This window comes from Stegostoma tigrinum, chromosome 24, assembly GCF_030684315.1.
Source record: "Stegostoma tigrinum isolate sSteTig4 chromosome 24, sSteTig4.hap1, whole genome shotgun sequence".
In the NCBI taxonomy this organism is placed as follows: Eukaryota; Metazoa; Chordata; class Chondrichthyes; order Orectolobiformes; family Stegostomatidae; genus Stegostoma; species Stegostoma tigrinum.
In genome coordinates this window covers 41,990,364-42,009,517 of record NC_081377.1, presented here as the reverse complement: position 1 = coordinate 42,009,517, position 19,154 = coordinate 41,990,364, and the positions used below count along the sequence as shown (strand labels likewise).

Below are 19,154 nucleotides of genomic sequence, written 5' to 3'. Positions count from 1 at the left end.
TTGTTGTACTGACGATTTTTGGTGTCCAGTAAAGCTGAGTAGAACTGGGTGTTCAGTCTGTGGATCCTGCGGAGGATAAAAAACAGCAGAGGTCCTTTGCAGGTCTGGGAGAGGGAGGCTCTGAGCTGGGGCAGGTTGGATTGCGGTGCCTGGAGGTGCCGGCACATGGCCGCGACTGCCCGCTTCAGGGCTCGCAGGGAGAAATACTTCTGAAGGGTCTGAATTTTCTGGGTGTAGAGGTGGTCACGGTTGGGGCCAAATTGGGAAGGCTTGAATGTAGACTGTAGTCCAATGGGGATGATCCGGTTCCGTAGGCAGGTGCCGAGGAAGGTGATGTGACTGTGGTACCTGGTTTGCTTCAGGACATGGTCGAGCAGTTTCAAGGCTGAAGAGATACCTCAGAGTACAACAGGATCTTGATCAGATGGGCCCGGGGCCAAGGAGTGGCCGATGTAATTTACTTGAGATAAATGTGAGGAGCTGCGGTTGGGAAAGGCAAATCCGGGCAGGACTTATACACTTAAGGCCCTGGGGAGTGTTGCTGAACAAAGAGACCTTGGAGTGCAAGTTGATTGTTTCTTGAAAGTGGAGTCGCAGGTAGACAGGATGGTGAAGAAGGTGTTTGGTATGCTTGCCTTTATTGGTGAGTACATTGAGTGTAGGAGCTGAGAGGTCATGTTGCGGACATTGGTTAAGCCACAACTGGAATACTGTATGCAATTTAATGGTTCATTAACAACATTTAAAAGGCATCTGGATGGGTGTATAAATAGGAGGGGTTTAGAGGGATATGGACCAAATGGGACTTGATTAATTTAGGATGCCTGGTCGGCATGGACGGGTTGAACCAAAGTGTCTGTTTTTGTGCAGTACAACTCACTGACTCACCAAATTTTAGCTCTATCCCCAGAAGGAAGGAGGACCTGTCAACAGGGCTGCATTTGCCATCATCATTTCTGATGCCTGGGTCAAGTAGCGTGGACGGTTTCATTCCTTTGACTTTTTAACCACAGCATCTTTCTAGGCTATTTCGGGCAGTTACAAATCACCCATACAGCTGTGGGCCTGGAGTCATATGACCAGCTAAGGACAACAGTTTTCCCCTCAAGTCTAGTGCATTTGTTGGAGGTGATTCTGAAAGATGGAATTCATATGCATATGGAGAGGCAAAGAATGAAAAGGGATAGACAGCATGGTTTTGTGAGAGAGAAATCGTGTCTCACAAACTTTATTGGAGGATTTTGAGGAAGTAACCAAGAAGATTGATGACAGCAGAGGTAGATGTTGTTTACTTGGACTTTAATAAGATGTTTGACAAGGTTCTGCATGGTAAACTAATTAGTAAAGTTAGATCCTGCAGGATTCTGGTCATCCTGTTATAGGAATGATAGTTGAATTAAATTGGAGAGGGTTCAGAAAAGATTTACTTGGACGTTGCCAGGGGTTTGAGTTATAAAAAATAAGCTGGATAGGCTGGCACTTTTTTGACTACAGCATATGAGGTTGCGGGGTGACCTTATAGAGGTTTATAAAATCATGAAGGGCATAGGTAAGGCAAATAGAAAAGGTCTTTCCCTGAGGTGGGGAAGCTCAAAACCAGGGAGCATATTTTTAAGGTGAGAGGAGGAAGATTTAAAAAGAACGAGGGGTAATTTTTTTTTTTACCCAGAGGGTGTTTCGTGTGTGGAATGAACTGCCAGGTGAAGTGGTGGACGCAGGTAGAGTTTTAATGTTTAAAAGACATTTTGGATAAGTTCATCAATAGGAAAGGTTTGGAGGGATATGGACTAAATGTAGGCAAATGGGATTAGTTTAGTTTGGGAACATGGTTGGCATGGAGTGGCTGGACCGAAGGATCTGTCTCTGTACTACATGGCTTTATGAACATAATATATGCAATTAGTTGTTACCTTACCTTATTGACTTTTTAACATGTTCATTCACAGGAAACGGGTTTCACTTGTTCAGTCAAATTTCATTGCATAACCTCTAATTGTCCTGGATTAGGTGGTGGTGAGGGACCTTGGTGAATTAACTACAGTCCATGTGGTTTGAGTCGTCCAGAGAGCTGCTAAGAAACTAATCCCGAGATCCAAACCCAGTAGGGAATGGTGTCATTGCTCCCAGTCAAGATGGTGAGCGTCTTGGAGGGAAACTTGTCGGGAATGATGCTCGCGTGCACCCGCTGCCCTGTTTCTTTGAGGCGGCAGAAGTTATGCGTTTGGGAGATGGTATCAGAGGAGGCTAGGTGAGTTGTTGGGGTGCATCTTGTAACTAATGCTCACTGTTGCCACTGTGTGTCAGAAGTGGAGGGAGTTAATGCAGAAAGTGGTGGATGGGGTGCCAGTCAAATGGGCTGCTTGGTCCTGGATGGTGTCAAGCCCCTTCAGTGTTGTTGGAGCTGCCTCCATCCAGGAAATCAGGAGCATTCCATCACACTCCTGACTCGTGCCTTGTAAATAGTGGGCCAACTTTAGGGAATCAGGAGGTGAGTTACTCACCTCAGAATTCACACCTGCTTTTGCAATTATATGATTGCATAACCTCTATAATTGTGATATTTACCACCAATAAAAATCAGCACCTTGAAGAATAAATGTCTGCTTAAATACTTCCAACTATGCCACAGTAAGAATAGAGCACAGTGTTAAGAGTAGGGTAGGATAGACAATCAGGATACAAAATACTTTACCATGTTCGTATGGGGAGAATGTTCCAGCATCAATATTAATGTACGGGTCGATTTTGATTGAGGTGACATGTAGCCCACAAGACTTCAGGATGGTTCCAATGCTGCTGGCGATAATACCTTTTCCAATCCCCGATATCACGCCACCAGTCACCAAAATGTACTTCATTTGTCTTTTGGTCTCTAGACAGCGCACAAAAACAAAGAACAACACAAGTCCTCAGCTCTTAGCGAAATTCAACAGAGCAATAATCAGTGTTACTTTCACTCCTAGCTCTGTGGAGGATGTGCAATGAAGGTGCACTAGATTGATTCCTGGGATGGCAAGATTGATGTATGATGAGACATTGGATTGGTTAGGACTACATTCACTGGAGTTTAATTAAAATAAAAAGGGAGGGGTGTTCTCCATAAAATTCCAACAGGACTAAGCAAGGTAAATGCAGAAAGGATGTTCCTGATGATCAGGGAGTCCAGAACCCAGGATCACAGTGTAAGGATGCGGAGTGGACGATTTCGGACTGAGATGAGGATATATTTCTTCATGCAAACAATGGCCAGCCTGTGGAATTCTCTGCCATGGGAAGCAGTTGAAGCAAGACACTCAATATTTTCAACAAACAGTTAGATATTGTTCTCAGGGCTAAAACGATCAAGGATATTAGGTGAAGGTGAGAACAGAATACTGGTTTGAACATCATATTGAATGGGAGATCAGACTCATACTGCTGAAGGGCCTACTCCTGCTCCTTCGTTCTATGTTTCTGAACCATTCTCACCTTATATTTATAGAAGGAACAAAAAAAAACTTGCTGTATTGCAACAGCACCAAAATAGATTTCAATCTAAATTTTGATTTAAGTCTGCTGTACATTTCAGGCCTGAACCCGCAAAATTATAGGCTTCTCACAAACTAACAGATGATTTAGATGCTCAGGTAAAAAGGAAAACATGCAAAATGTTTGCTGCTGCTCAGTTTCTGTCATTATTACAGGTAGTTTAATTTTGAGTATATGATCTAAGCTGATATTTCAGTGCAGCACTGAAAAAGTGCCAGTTTTCTGATAAGACCGTGAGTTACCTCAGAAGCATAAGTGGGAGTAGGGCACTTGGATCTTCAAACCTGTTTGAGACTTGATGAGCTCGAAGCTAAGTCTCTACTTTCCTGGCTGCAGCCTTTGACGTGCTGATGAAACCTTAAAGCAAGGACCTCACCGTCACTCTCGGATGCAGGTACATGATCTCATGGTACTCCTCGGATAAAATCAAGGAGGCTCTCCTGGCATTAGTTAATTCGCCACCAATGCGGATTACCTGGTCATTCATTCACTGTTGTTCGTGGAGCTTGCTGTGTAACTAGTGACATCCTTGTTTTCTTTTAGTGCAACAGTAACTTAATTTCTCAAGTCTTTCTGTGGCTGTGAAGTACTTTGGAGTTTCTCAAAAAGAACAATTATTATTCTGATTGGAATGTGTTAAGCAGGAAAATGTCTTTGAAAAATGCTAGACATGCAGCAATCAAATTATTTCAAGTGTGTAAAATTTGGTGTTACAAGAAGCATTTCCAATTTTCTCTCCTCCCTCCTGGAAACTGGGAGCCAGGGAGGCTTAGAGAAGGATTCCAGAACTTAAGAGCCCAGATATGTGATAGTATAGGTGCTAATGGTTTGATTTAACCAATGACAGGCAGAGTTATATTGCATGGAAATAGACCCTTCAGTCCAACGTTACCGCTCTGACAAAATATCCTAAATTAATCTAGTCCTATTTGTCAGCATTTGGCCCAAATGCATCTAAACCATTCCTATTCACGTAGCCATCCAAGATAACAAAGTGTGGAGATGAATGAACACAGCAGGCCAAGCAGCATCTCAGGAGCACAAAAGCTGACGTTTCGGGCCTAGATCCTTCGTCAGAAAAGGGGGATGGGGAGAGGGTTCTGAAATAAATAGGGAGAGAGGGGGAGGCGGATTGAAGATGGACAGAGGAGAAGGTAGGTGGAGAGGGGACATACAAGTTAAAGAGGCGGGGATGGAGTCTGTAAAGGTGAGTGTAGGTGGGGAGGTAGGGAGGGGATAAGTCAGTCCGGGGAGGACAGACAGGTCAAGGGGGCGAGATGCGGTTAGTAGGTAGGAAATGTTTTGAGGTGGGAGGAGGGGATGGGTGAGAGGAAGAACAGGTTAGGCAGGCGGGGACGAGCTGCGCTGCTTTTGGGATGCAGTAGTGGGAGGGGAGATTTTGAAGCTTGTGAAGTCATCCAGATGTCTTTTCAATGTTGTAACTTAATCACCTACACCACCCTCTGGCAGCTCATTCCATATGCACCACCTCTGCATGGAAAAGTTGTTCCTCAGGTACCTTTAAAATCTTTCACTGTCGCCTTAAACCTACGCCCTCTAGTTTTAGACTCCCGTATCCCGGGGTAAAAAAGTGACTTTGGTATACACCCTATCCATGCTCCTCATGCTTTAAAAAGCCTCTATAAAGTTATCCCATGAATCTCTGATGCTGTAGGGATAAAAGCCCCAGTCTATTCAGCCTCTCCCTAAAACTCAAACCCTCTAATCCCAGCAACATCCCTGCAAGTAACCAAAAATATTGATGAGGGACCAGCAGTAAACATTGTTAACATGGGCTTTAGTAAAGCCTTTGACAAGGTTCTGCATGGTAGACTAATTAAATCACATGGGATTTACAGTGAGCTTGCCAGCTGGATATTAAATTGGCTTTATGGTAGGAAACAGAGGTTGGCAGCGGAGGGTTATTTTTCAGACTGGAGGCCTGTGGCCAGCGGTGTTCCACAGGGATCAGTACTATGTCCACTTTTGTATGTCACTTATTTAAAAGATATGGGTGAGAATGTAGGAGGCGTAGTTAGTAAATTGTGGATTACACCAAAATTATTGGTATCGTAGACAGTGTAAGTTTTCTAAGATTACAGGAATCTTGAACAGTTGGGTCAATGGGCTGAGGAGTGGCAGACGGAGTTTAATTTGGACAAATGCAAGGTATTGCATTTTGGTAAAACAAGCAAGGGCAAAATGGATACCATTAATGGCAGGGCCCTGGGTAGTGTTATTGAACATAGATGCCTCAGGGTTCAGTTACGTAATTTTTTTTCATAGAATCCCTGCAGCGTGGAAGCAAGCTATTCAGCCCATCAAGTCCACACTGACCCTCCAAAGAGCATCTCATCCAGACCCACCACTTCCCCTATCCCTGCATTTCCCACTCTAGACACTTGTGGACGATTTTGCATGGCCAATCCACCGAACCTGCACATCTCTGGACTGCAGGAGGAAACCACAGTACCTGGAGGACACCTAAGCAGACACAGGGAGAATATGCAAACTCCACACAGACAGTCGCCCGAGGCTGGATTCGAACCTGGGTCCCTGGTGCTGAGGCAGCAGTGCTAACCACTGAGGGGACGACTAGGTGGTTAAGAAGGCGTATAGCACGCTTACCTTCATTGCTCAGACCTTTGAGCAGAGGAGTTGGGACGCCATGTTCAGGTTGTACAAGAAGTTGTAGAGGCCTTTTCTAGAGTACCGTGTAGACATCTAGCCACACTGTTACAGAAAGGATATTATTAAACTTGAGAAGGTTCAGAAAAGATTTACCAAGATGTTGCCAGGAACGGAGGGTTTGAGTTATAAAGAGGGGTTGGGTAGTCTGGGACATTACCCTTAGAGCGTAGAAGGTTGAAGGGTGATCTTATGGACGTTTATAAAATCATGAGGGGCTTAGATAAGGTGTATAGCAAAGGCTTTTTCCCCCAAGGTGGGGAATGTTCAAAATTAGGGGGCACATTTTTAAGGTGGGAGGAGAAAAATTTGATCAGGACATGAGGGCAAATTCTTTTTTGAACAGAGTGGCCAGTATGTGGAATGAACTACCAGAGGAACTCATGGATGCAGATACAGTTAGAACATTTACAAGACATCTGGATAAGTACATGCATAGGAAAAGTTTGGATCGATAATGGGCTAAATGCAGGCCGGTGGAACTAGTTTAGCTCAGGAACATGGTTGGTGTGGACTGGTTGGTTCGAAGGTCTACTTCTATACTGTATGATTCTATGACCCAATAAACCTTTTTTGAACCCTTTCAAGTTTAACAACATCCTTTCAATACCACTAAAGGCCAAAATTGAATGCAGTATTCTAAATGTCCTGCACAGCAGCAACATGATATCCCAACTCCTTTACCCAATGCACTAATCAATAAAGGCAAGCCTACCAAATTAAAACAGAACATTTTCAAGAGGCTGGAATTGGAGGACGATGGAGATATTGGAGGATCATAGGCAGGACTACAATAATGATGGAGCGAGCAGAAAGGCTTTAGAAAGTCCAAACAAAAAGGTCAGAATTATAAAGTAAGAGGCATACAGACAAGAAGTGAGTCTATCTCTATGATATTTACTCCTATCCATTCAATAGAGTTTTGATCGAGAAATCGAATGATTCATCAATTTTCTCTTCTTCGATAGGTGTTGTGACCAGAGGACATGTTAATATGGAGCTGGGATCAAATCTGCCAACTTATGGCTGTGCATTACTGCAACAGATCAATGGTCATGATAATGGAATGATCAAATTTTGCATACTGCTGTAGTACAGTATCAAATCCAGAAAAAACATGTTTTGCATTGGATTATTTCAAGCCACTGAGTAACCTTTACTGAAACGCCAAGACTGACCTAGCCAGTGACACACAAATATCATGAATGAATGAATAAAAAGTAGATGATAAAATAAAGAGTAAACGCCAAGGTGCGCCAAATTAAGGCAGGTTAATTGAAGATCTACAAATACCAAATGCATCTTAATTTGTTTTCACAAAATCCAGCTGGAAGACAGTTTACAATCACTACCCAGTTGGTGACCCAGTTATTTGACTGACAAATTAGAATGTTTGAATGCGAAACATCCCTAAAACTGCCCACCAAAACAGTCCTGAAATCACCTGACACCCCCCAAATCACCCTGGAATCCCACCAAAAACAGAGAACATCAGGCATTCACTAAAATCATCAAGTATCTCTAAAATAATCCCAAAGTCACTAGGCATTCAACAAAATCTCTTGGAAATCACCAGGCACACACTAAAATCACCCTGAAATCACAAGGCACCCACTAAAATCATCCCATAATTACCTGAAATCCCAGTAGAATCATCCTAAAATCACCAGGCATTGACTAAAATCACCCTGAAATAGCCTGGAATCCCAGTAAAATCACCTGAACTCACCTTGCTTTGGCTAAAATCACCGTGAAATGATCAGGAATCCCAGTAAAATCACCAGGCTTTGGCTAAAATCACCGTGAAATAATCTGGAATCCCAGCAAAATCATCCTGAAACCACCCTAAATGAACTTGTATTTCCCCCCAAGATCATCAGGGATCCTGCCAAAACCACCGAGAAATCTATAAGATCACCGCAGGATCCATGCCCCCGAAAGACAGTTCAGCCGGTTGCAGTCCAGCAGACCGACCAGGGGCCGGGCATGAGGCTGAGCCTGGGATTTTCCTACAAAACCTGCCCCAGTCTCAGGCGGCAAAAGCTGCCTTCTGATGATAAAAAAAGAAGCGGGACTTTCTTCCATTGCAGCGAGGCCTGGCTGTTGCAAAAAGCAAAAAAAAAGTCCCGTTTAACATGCTGTTTTTTTCCAAAGAAGGGAAAGGGAAACGCAGTCGGAGCCCCGCCAGCACTCACCGCCCTGCACCCGGTTGCAACGAGAGAGTCGCAGCCTTTGGAAATTGCGGAGAATTCTCCCTGAAACCGGCAACATCAGTTGGCAACACTCACCAGACACACGTGTCAGCAAGCTCCGGAGCTCCTGTTTCAGAGCAGGCCCTCAATGCAACTCAGGATCTCAGAGTCAGAGAGGGAGAGAAAGAGGCTCCTAGTGGTTGGCTTTGTGCTTGCTGCTTTGTCTCTGGGTTTTCGCTGAAAACTCAAAACAAGCAACTTCTCTATACTAAATTATACTGCCCAGGCCACAGGTTCTGAAAGAAGGCCACAAAAAGCTGCTGGAGAAGCTCGACAAGTCTGCGGGCAAATGAAACAAGGAACTATGGATGCTGGAAATCCTAAACAAAAAAACAGAAAGTGCTGGAGAAACTCAGCAGGTTTAGCAGCATCTGTGGAGAGAAATCAGAATTAACATTTTGGGTCCAGTGCACAGAGAGGCATGTAGGCACCTTCTGAGGAAGGGTCACTAGACCTGAAATTTTAACTCAGAAGTAGGGTTATTCAACCAGCATCTGTGGAGAGAAATTAGAGTTTATATTTCTGCTAAACCTTCTGAACTTTTTCAGCAAAATTTTATGAAGAAAGGTCCAGACGCGAAATGTCAGCTTTCCTGCTCCTCTGATGCTGCTTGGCCTGCTGTATTCATCCAGCTCTACACCGTGTTATCTCAGACTCTCCAACATCAGCAGATCCTACTATTTCTGAGCTGTTCCAGCAATTTCTGTTTTTGTTTCTAATTGACAACTTCTACAGTTTTTGCAGGTTTTACAAAGTTACTGGAGAAAATCAGCAGATCTGGCAGCATCTCTGGACAGAGAAAGAGAGTTAATGTTTCAAGTCCAGTGACCATTCTAGAACTCTAGATAACAAAGTGTGAAGCTGGATGAACACAGCAGGCCAAGCAGCATCTTAGGAGCACAAAAGCTGACGTTTCGGGTCTAGACCCTTCATCAGAAAAGGGGGATGGGGAGACGGTTCTGAAATAAATAGGGAGAGAGGGAGAGGCGGACCGAAGATGGATAAAGGAGAAGATAGGTGGAAAGGAGAGTATAGATTGGGAGGTAGGGAGGGGATAGGTCAGTCCGGGGAGGACGGACAGGTCAAGGGGGTGGGATGAGATTAGTAGGTAGGAAATGGAGGTCCGGCTTGAGGTGGGAGGAGGGGATAGGTGAGAGGAAAAACAGGTTAGGGAGGCGGGGACGAGCTGGGCTGGTTTTGGGATGCAGTGGGGGGAGGGGACATTTTCCCCACCTATACTCTCCTCTCCACCTATCTTCTCCTCTATCCATCTTCTCCCTATTTATTTCAGAACCCTCTCACCATCCCCCTTTTCTGATGAAAGGTCTAGGTCCGAAACATCAGCTTTTGTGTTCCTTAGATGCTGCTTGGCCTGCTGCGTTCATACACTTTGTTATCTTGGATTCTCCAGCATCTGCAGTTCCCATTATCTTTGATCACAATTCTAGAACTTTGCTTTCTCTCCACATGTGCTACCAGCATCTGTGCAGAAACACTCAGTCTGGGTTGAGACTCCAAAGACCCTTCTCCGCATCATTTCAGTTAAACACTTCACAATGTGGCCCAGCCAAAAGCTTACTTACAAACCCTAAAACAGGGGCCACAGTTGAAGCATAGAAGTGAGGCCATTTCAGACTGAGATGAAGAGAAATTTCTTCACCCACAGAGTGGTGAGCCTGCGGAATTCTCTGTCACAGAAAGGGGTTGAGGCCAAAACATTGAAATTTTTAAGAAGGTGTTAAGTATAGTTCTTACGGCTAAAGGGATTAAAGGATAAGGGGAGAAAGTGGGAACAATGTACTGAGCTTGATGTTCAGACATGATCGTATTGAATGGCAGAACAGGCTGAAAGGGCCGAATGGCCTACTCCTGCTGCTATTTTCTATGTTTCTGAACTGTACTGTAGAAATACTCCTTAGAAAACACTTTCCAAACCTATGACCATGAAAGACAACGACAGCAGACACATGGGAACACCGCCCCCTGCAAGTTCCCCTCCACGCCACTCACTATCCTGACTTGGAAATATAACGTTGATCACACAGTGACGGTCAGTCAAAATCTGGAATCCTGTCCCTACTGGTATTGTGGGTCAACCCACAACACAGCAGCAGTTCAGGAAGGCAGCTCGCCACCACCTTTTCAAGGAACAACCAGGGACAAACAATAAATGCTGGGCCCAGCCAGTGATGCCCACATCCCACAAGTGCATAGAATAACCTTTGCATGTGGCAAGTTACTTCCCTGTGGATGTGACTTTAGCAAAAGTTTCCAAAACTTGCAAAGAAAAAAAGTGAAGCATCTGGGGAATATTTCTAAATTTATCAACCCACGCTGCCTGGGAGAATTTGACTAAAGAGGTGTCAAGGATTTCTCATAATGCTCAGAGAGGCGTGTAGACACCAGAAACCAGACCGTTATGTTCTGCAGCATGACAGTTCTGAGATTGAGATATTTTTAAAACACTTTTCCTTCTTAAGGAATCCCAAGGGATCGATGGTCACGTTCTTCCCTCCAGAGCTGTGGGTCCTGAGGCGATTAAATAGCAACCAATTGCGAAGCACTTACAATTAAGGATAAGAGTTTTATTTAGAGATAGTAAAAACTGCAGATGCTGGAGTCAGAGATAGAACAGTGTGGAGATGGATGAACACAGCAGGCCAGGCAGCATCAGAGGAGCAGGAAACCTTGTTCAGGTCTGGACCCTTCTTCAGAAATGGGGGAGGGGGCTCTGAAATAAATAGAGGGGAGGGCAGTGATAGAAGGTGGATATCTACCTGGTCCACTATACACCTTCTATCACTGCCCCCCTCCCATTTATTTCAGAACCCCCCTTCCCCTCCCCTCCCCCATTTCTGAAATAGGGTCCAGACCTGAAAAGTCAGCCTTCCTGCTCCTCTGATGCTGCCTGGCCTGCTGTGTTCATCCAGCTCTACACTTTGTTATCTACAATTAGTTGCATAATTATTTATCAATCAACTTTATCAATTAATACACATTGATATAACAGGCCCAAGACTGTTATGGGGAGCAAAGCAGCCTGACAGGACGTAATGCTGCTACACCCTCCCAATGTGGGTCAGGTAGAACTTTTGATGAAAAACACCTCTTCAATGTTGACTCACAGTGAAGAAAATGATTGCCACTACATTTTCAACCTGTGACTTCTGAATAGATCACATCCCTGTATCTGCTGCAACTCATCAATATTTAGGCTTTAAAGCTTTTGAGAAAATTTGTAGCTTAGGGTCTGGATGAGGTTGTAGACATGCTCGCTGAGTTGATATGTTTGGCTGCAAACGTTTGGTCACCCTGCTGGGTAACATCATCAGTTTGCCTCTAGTGAAGCAAGGGTGTTCTGTCCCACTTGTTATTTCTATGCCTCGGTTTGCTGGCGTGGGTGACATCACTTTTGGCTCTGTTTTTCAGTGGTTTGTATACAGGATGATGAAACATCAGCAATCAAATACACTGGCTCGGTGAGCAAGCCTACAACCTCAATGTTTATGCTTCAACCGTGAAGGCTACTCCAGCTGATAAAAGATAGGCTCGACGCAGATCTCCATGACTCATCCAAAATGCTCCTCACAAGGATAAAACTGTTTTCTCGGTGGAAAGGAGTGCTTGGAAAGCACGGAGTTGGAAAATAAATATAAACAGGCGACTGCTCTTAAAACTCTGTACAGAAAAGGAACTGTCCGGTCCTCACACCTTTCAACTAAAACACACCTTCACATCGCAAACCCACTCTAAACACTAGAATTTGATAGGCTAAGTCTTGGTACAGAGGTGTGACTACAGTTTGTCTTATATACTGGTCTCATCTCCAATGCTGACTGTCATATAGTCAGAAGTCATGTGACGCCATGTCATGGTCCAACAGGTTTATCTGAAGTCACAAGCTTTTGGAGCACTGCTCCTTCATCAGGCAAGGTGGGGGGAGCAGACAGGCACAGAATTTATAGGTGGAGAGATCATTGCTTTTCTCCATTAAAATGCACATTTAAGACTCATCTTATTATCTTCTCATTAATATTATTACCACCTCTTCAACCAGTTTTTGTGCCACCTGTCCTCACATCTCTTTGCGTGGCTCACTGCCATATCTTCTTCCAGCATGCACTAGTGAAATGTCTTGGGAGCATTAGGGAGACAGTGGCATAGTGGTAATGTTAAAAGGCTTGACATCTAGAACCTCAGTTAATGTTCTGAGGTTGTCTTGTGCTTTTAGTTCATCTGGTGATCACCCATTCCCTTTCTACCTGTGCACACTTTATCTGCAGTGTGACCACATCTCCATAAGTGTTTCCCACAAGATGCCAACCTTGTGGATGGTCACAATTGACTCCAGCCACTGCACCAGATCCAAAACACAGATTTTGAGTATCTGCAATTGAGCTACTTCCTTCAGACATGGTCACCCTGGGCAGTAGAGCTGTCTCTGACTTCCCATGTTACATCGAACGCATATTATGGCTTAGAAAGGGTGGACGCTGGGAGGTTGTTTCCGTTAGGCGGGGAGACTAGGACCCGTGGGCACAGCCTTAGAATTAGAGGGGGTAAACTTAAAACGGAAATGAGGAAACATTTCTTCAGCCAGAGAGTGGTCTGTGGAATTCATTGCCACGGAGCGCAGTGGAGGCTGGGACATTAAATGTCTTCAAGGCAGAGATGGATAATTTCTTGACCTTTCAAGGAATTAAGGGCTATGAGGAGAGTGCGGGTAAATGGAGTTGAAATGCCCATCAGCCATGATTAAATGGTGGAGTGGACTCGATGGGCTGAATGGCCTTGTTTCCACACTTAGGTCTTTTGGTCTTATGGTCTTATATTCCACCAGGATGAACTGTCTGACATGATTTACCCTTAAATCACTCCCTTTTCCCTTAATTCCTCACGTTTAAAGGACATATTTTGGGTCCTTACCTTATTCTTATAACTTAAGTACTAAATAATATAAACTAAGGACCTACTTTAAAGACTGTATACTAAAAATACTGACCCATGCAATATCATCGCAGGGTGCCCTGCTCTCCTCTTTCTCAAGCAAATTACTTGTAGGTTTCGCGTAATACAACTGTTTGAGTGGATGTGCCCCCTAAAAATTTGTAGATGGTGAAATCTGAATTCAGTGAAAATTTTGAATTATATAGTAGCCTCATGATAGCCCCATAACCATTGCTAATTGTGTAAAAACCCATGGGGTTCACTAATACCCTTTAGGGAAGGAAACTGCCATTCTTACCTGGCCTGGTCTACATGTGACTTCACAGTCTCAGCAATGTGGTTGAGTCTTAACTGCCAACTGGGCAATTCGGGATGGACTATAAATGCTAGCCTAGCCAATGACATCAATATCCCATAAATGAATTACAGGCACTATCTAGATAGCAATTGTTGCTGTGGTTTGCCATTGATAACAATGTACAGTGCCCTGCATCACCCATTGAACATGCTTATCAATGCGAACGTACCTTTTGAATCATTAGCCTAAACAATTAAAGCCAAAGACAAATACCATACGATGTGCATGTGATTGGCATAAGTTTGTTTTGATAGCATCTCCACTTTCTGTGAAACATGTGAGTTTGTAGTTGGAGAATAAAATTGAAGTCTTTGTTCATGCGACTAAGATAACCAAACTCAACTGTAATGTTCACTTTTCTCATATTTTTCCTAAGATCATCATTGGAGACAGCTGTGTAATTGGAAAAATAAATTGGGATCACACAGCCACATTCTGGTTAGACGCTGATGCAATATTAAACTGTTCCTGTCAAATGAAGGTTATTGTGCACATAATAACAAATCACCAGAAGAAAAAGCTGTAATTGCATGTCACAAAAATCATGGGAATTCTGTTGTAAAAGAATTCCAATGATTAGAAGTGTGTCCTTTTAGGAAACCAAAAGGATGCACATTATTTTGAGATTAAAATTTGCTTGCACCTCTCCTAACTTTTATGATATGTGAGTTTAAGTCACGATGACCTGGCAGTAGTTAAATTCAAGATAATCAGGTGACATTCCGAATAGAGTCATTGAGTCATACAACCAAAAAGTCATTCAGCATGGAAACAGGCCCTTCGTCCATGCCAACAAGGTTTCCAAAACTGAATTGATCCCATTTGTCTGAATTCTGAGGAAGGATCACTCGACCGGATCCATTAACTCTGATTTCTCTCCACAGATGGTGCCAGACCGACTGAGCTTTTCCAGTAATTTCTATTTTCACCCCCCATTTGCCTGGGTTTGACTCATATCCATGGGATTCAGGGAAATTTGGCTGACTGGATAAAAAACTGGCTGTCCTATAGAAGGCAGAGGGTGGTAGCAGATGCAAAGTATTCAGGCTGGAGCTTGGTGACCAGTGGTGCTCCGCAGGGATCTGTTCTGGGACCTCTGCTCTTTGTGATCATTATAAATGATTTGAATAAGGAAGAGGAAGGGTGGGTTAGTAAGTTTGCCAATGACATGAAGGTTGGTGGAGTTGTGGATAGGGTGGAGGGCTGTTGTAGGTTGCAACAGGACAGTGACAGGATGCAGAGCTGGGCAATAAAATGTCAGGTATTCAGGGTATATTGATTTTAGTAGAATAACAGGTCGGCACAACATGTAGGGCCGAAGGTCCTGTACGGCGTTGTACTGTTCTATGTTCAACCTTTCCTATCCATGTACCTGTCCAAATGACATTTACATATTGTAATTTTACCCACCTCTACCACTTCCTCTGGCAGCTCATTCCACACACATACCACTCCCAGTTTGAAAGTGTTGCTCTTCAGGCCCCTTTTAAATCTTTCCCCTCTCAGCTTAAACCTATTTCCTCTAGTTTTGAACTCCTGTGCCTGAGGGAAAAGACCTTGGCTATTCACCTTATCCATGTCTGCCCTGATTTTATAATCCTCTCTAAGGTCACCCCTCAGCCTCCTACGCTTCAGTGAAATAAAGTCCCAGCCTTTCCTTTTAACTCAAACCTTCCAGTCTCAGTGACGTCCTTGTAAATATTTTTCACACCCTTTCCAGTTTAATTACATTCTTTTGACTGAAGTGCAAACAAACCATTTGTTAGATATAATGTGCATTTTATCCAGACAGAGATGAGCTTGTAGCTCAGTGCTTCCTAACTCATTAATTGTAATCAGGCTGTTGGGCAGCTGTCATGGTGAACATGAACATGGGCCCAGCATTTTTACCTTGCAAATTCTATATTGAGTGCACTTAGAGAGAGAGGGAGGGAGAGAAATAATACCTGTTAATATTGTGCCAGAGATAATAGGAACGACAGATGCTGGATGAAGGGTCCAGACCTGAAATGTCAGCTTTCCTCTCCTAGGATGCTGCTTGGCGTGCTGCGTTCATCCAGCTCTACACGTTGTTACCAGTTAATATTGATTGGAATAGTTTGTTTGCAGGCAAAGGGACCTCTGGCGAGTGTGATAGCTAGAGTTCAGACCTTTATGTTCCTGCGAGGGAGAAGGGCAAGGCTGGCAGGAGTATGGAGCCCTAGATGACAAGAGATATTGAGGCTTCGGCATGAAAAAAGAAGGAGGCATGTCTCAGGTATAAGCAGCTGGCATCAAGGGAATTCTCAGAGATATCTAGGGAATACAGGAGTTTACTGATGAAAGAAAACAGGAGGGTGAATAGGGATCATGAGATAGCCTTGGCTAAGAAGATTAGGGTGGATCCAAAGAGATTCTTTAAGAATGTTAAAGGAAAAAAAAACTAGATTAGAGAATAGGACTCCTTGAGGACTAAAGTGGACATGTATGTATGGAACTGCAGGATATGGGTGAGGTCCTCAATGAATATTTCTCCTCTGTGTTAAAGGCGGAAAAAGGCATGAAAACTTGGGAACTTGGGGAAGTTAGTGGAGATATTTTGGGGACAGTCCACATCACAATAGAGGTGGTTTTGGAAGCATTAGAAAGTATGAGGGTGGATAAATCTCCTGGTCCTAACCAGATATATCCAAGAACCCTGCAAGAGGCGAAGGAAGAAATTGTGGGGCTGATATATTTTCATCACTGATAGCCATGGATGAAGTTCCAGAAGACTAGAGGGTGCACTTATTCAAGAAGAGCTCCAAGAAAAACTTTGGAATTATAGGCTAGTTGGCTTAACATCCATGGTAGGTAAGTTACTTGAGAAGATTCTAAGGGACAAGATATACACACATTTGGAAAGACAGGGTTTGATAAGGAGTAGTCAGCATGGCTTTGTGTATGGAAGATCATGCCTCTCATATTTGTAGAGTTCTTTGATGAAATGACCAGGAAGTTTAATGAGGGCAGGGCAGTAGGTGTAACCTATATGGATTTCAGTAAGGCCTTTGATAAGGTTCCACATGGTAGGCTGCTTTGGAAGGTTAGATCACATGGAATTCAGGGAGAGCTGGCAAATTGGGTACACAATTGGCTTGATGGTAGGAAGCAGGGAGTAATACTGGAAGGCTGCGTGTCTGACTGGAGGCCCGTGACAAGTGATGTGCCTCATGGATTGGTGCTGGGCCCAATCCTCTTTGTTATCTATCTCGATTGATTGGCTGGAAAATACAAGGCATGATTAATAAGTTTGTGAATGACACTAAAATAGGTGTTATCATGGACAGTGAGGAAGGTTATTAGAAATTGTAGCAGGATCTTGATCAGCTGGGGAAGTGGGCCAAAAAATGTCAAATGGAGTTTAACATAGACAAGTGTGAGGTTTTGCTTTTTGGAAAGTCAAATCAAGTTTGGAGTTTCATGGTGAATGGTAGGAACCTAAGGAGTGTAGTGGAACAGAGGGACCTTGGAGTTCAGGTGCACGGTTCTCTGAAAGAGGAATCACAGGTAGACAGGGCAGTGAAGAAAGCTTTTGGCACACTTGCCTTCATCAGTCAGGGTACTGAGTGTAGACGTTGGGAAGCTACCATGCAGTTGTACAAGACATTGGTGAGGCTGCACTTGGAGTACTGTGTTCAGATTTGGTCACCTTGCTATAGGAAGGATGTTACTAAACTGGAAAGAGTGCAGAAGAAATTTACAAGGGTGTCGCCAAGACTCAAGGGACTGAGTTATAGGGAGAGGCTGGACAAGCTAGGACTTTTTTCTTTAGCGTGTAGGAGACTGAGGGAGGATCTTATAGAAGTGTATAACATCATGACAGGCATGGATAGGTTGAGCGCACTCAGTCTTTTTTCCCAGGGTTGGGGAATTGAGGACTAGAGGACATCTGTTTAAGGTAAGAGGGGAAAAATACATTGGAACCTGAGGGGCTTTTTTTTTACACGTGTGGAATAAGGTGCCAGCGAAAGTGGTTGAGGCAGGTACATTAACAACATTGAAAAGGCATTTGGACAGATGCATGGAAAGGAAGGGTTTTGAAGAATATGGACCAAGTGCAGGGAAATGGGGTTAGTGTGGATGGACATTTTGATCACTCAAATAAGTTTGGGCCAAAGAGCCTGTCTCCATGCTGTAGGACTCTATGACTCTGGTAAGGCAAAATTCTGCAGACCCATTATATAGAATGTCTAGTAATTTATTACCATGAATCTCACAGTCTTCAAAGTTTAATTTATTTTCATCCTAAATCAAGGCAGGACAAAAAGTGCTAGAGACCCACTTGATGAGAAATATAAGTTGCAAACAAAGTGGGCACAAAGTTGGCACAGCAACAACAACATGGATTTGTGTAGTACCTCTGACATAGTAAAACATCCCAAAACACTTCTCGGGAGCATAATCAAACAAAATTGGACACAGATCATAAATAGGGCTATTCGAACAGGTGATCAAACATTTTGAAAGGAAGAGTCGGCGTTTGGGACAGGGCACATTTTACAGGCCAAGAACTTCAGTGCTTAAGGCCTAGGCAGCCGAAGGCAAGAACATGAATGGGGAAAGTGTTTAAAATTAGGGATGCAGCAAAGTACAGTCTGTTCTCGTATAATAGAATAGTTCTGTTTTTGTGTGATCTCACATTATAAGGGAATCATGCAATAGCTGTGCCATTTAAGCTAATGGGGCCAGAATCACGTTATAGCCAATAAACATAAGGAAGGTTCGCATTCTACAAATAGTGGTCTAAATCCTTCAATCGCATTGAAATCAATTTGTATTGAAGAGCCACATGTTATAACAGAAGCGACTGTACAGTAATGGAGAAGTTGAAATATCAGCCATGACATCATTGTTTGGCAGAGCAGACTCAAAGGGCCGAACAGCCTACTTCAGCTCATAGTTTTGAGGACTTACATCATGGAGAGCTATGAGGCTGGAGCAGGTTATTGAGATAGAAAAGGGTGAGACCGAGGAGGAAGCTAAAAATCAAGAATGAGAGCTTCAAGACTCCACCACCTCCTGTATACTCCTGGCAGACATCCAATCCATTGAGAACAAAATGGATGAACTTAAAACTAAACTCACCTTCCAAAGAAAATTGAAGAACTGCTACGTGCTCTGTTTCACAAAGACATGCCTCATTTCGGCTTCACCTGACTGTGCCTTATAACCTGAGGGTTTCCCGATTCACCGAATGGACCGCATTGTGTCCTTGGGCAAGGCAAGGTGGAGGGGCGGGGTTGTTGAGGGGGTGTGTCTGCCTCCTAATCAACACTTCCTGGTGCTCAGACATGGTGACCTTGGCAAGTCACTGCTCCCCAGACCTAAAATATTTAACAATGAAACACCATCCATACTAC

The 19,154-nt window shown here is 43.7% G+C and overlaps 1 protein-coding gene across 5 annotated transcripts in view; it reads right to left on the bottom strand.

Annotated features, from left to right (window-relative positions):
- Positions 1–18,898, bottom strand: part of ctps1b (CTP synthase 1b) — a 68,883-nt gene extending 49,985 nt beyond the window's left edge. Inside the window, exons 1-3 of one of the 5 annotated variants that reach the window (XM_048557917.2) lie at positions 8,505–8,609; positions 6,157–6,261; positions 2,693–2,872 (exon numbers count right to left, since the gene is read on the bottom strand). In XM_048557917.2, coding sequence (XP_048413874.1) covers positions 2,693–2,858 — 166 coding nt within the window. In that variant the 5' untranslated portion in view covers positions 2,859–2,872; positions 6,157–6,261; positions 8,505–8,609. Of the gene's footprint in view, positions 1–2,692; positions 2,873–6,156; positions 6,262–8,411; positions 8,621–18,879 lie in introns of those variants that run through there. The other 4 variants (XM_048557919.1, XM_048557921.2, XM_048557920.1 and 1 more) reach the window with 4 other exon arrangements.
- Between the last annotated feature and the right edge of the window lie 256 nt (positions 18,899–19,154).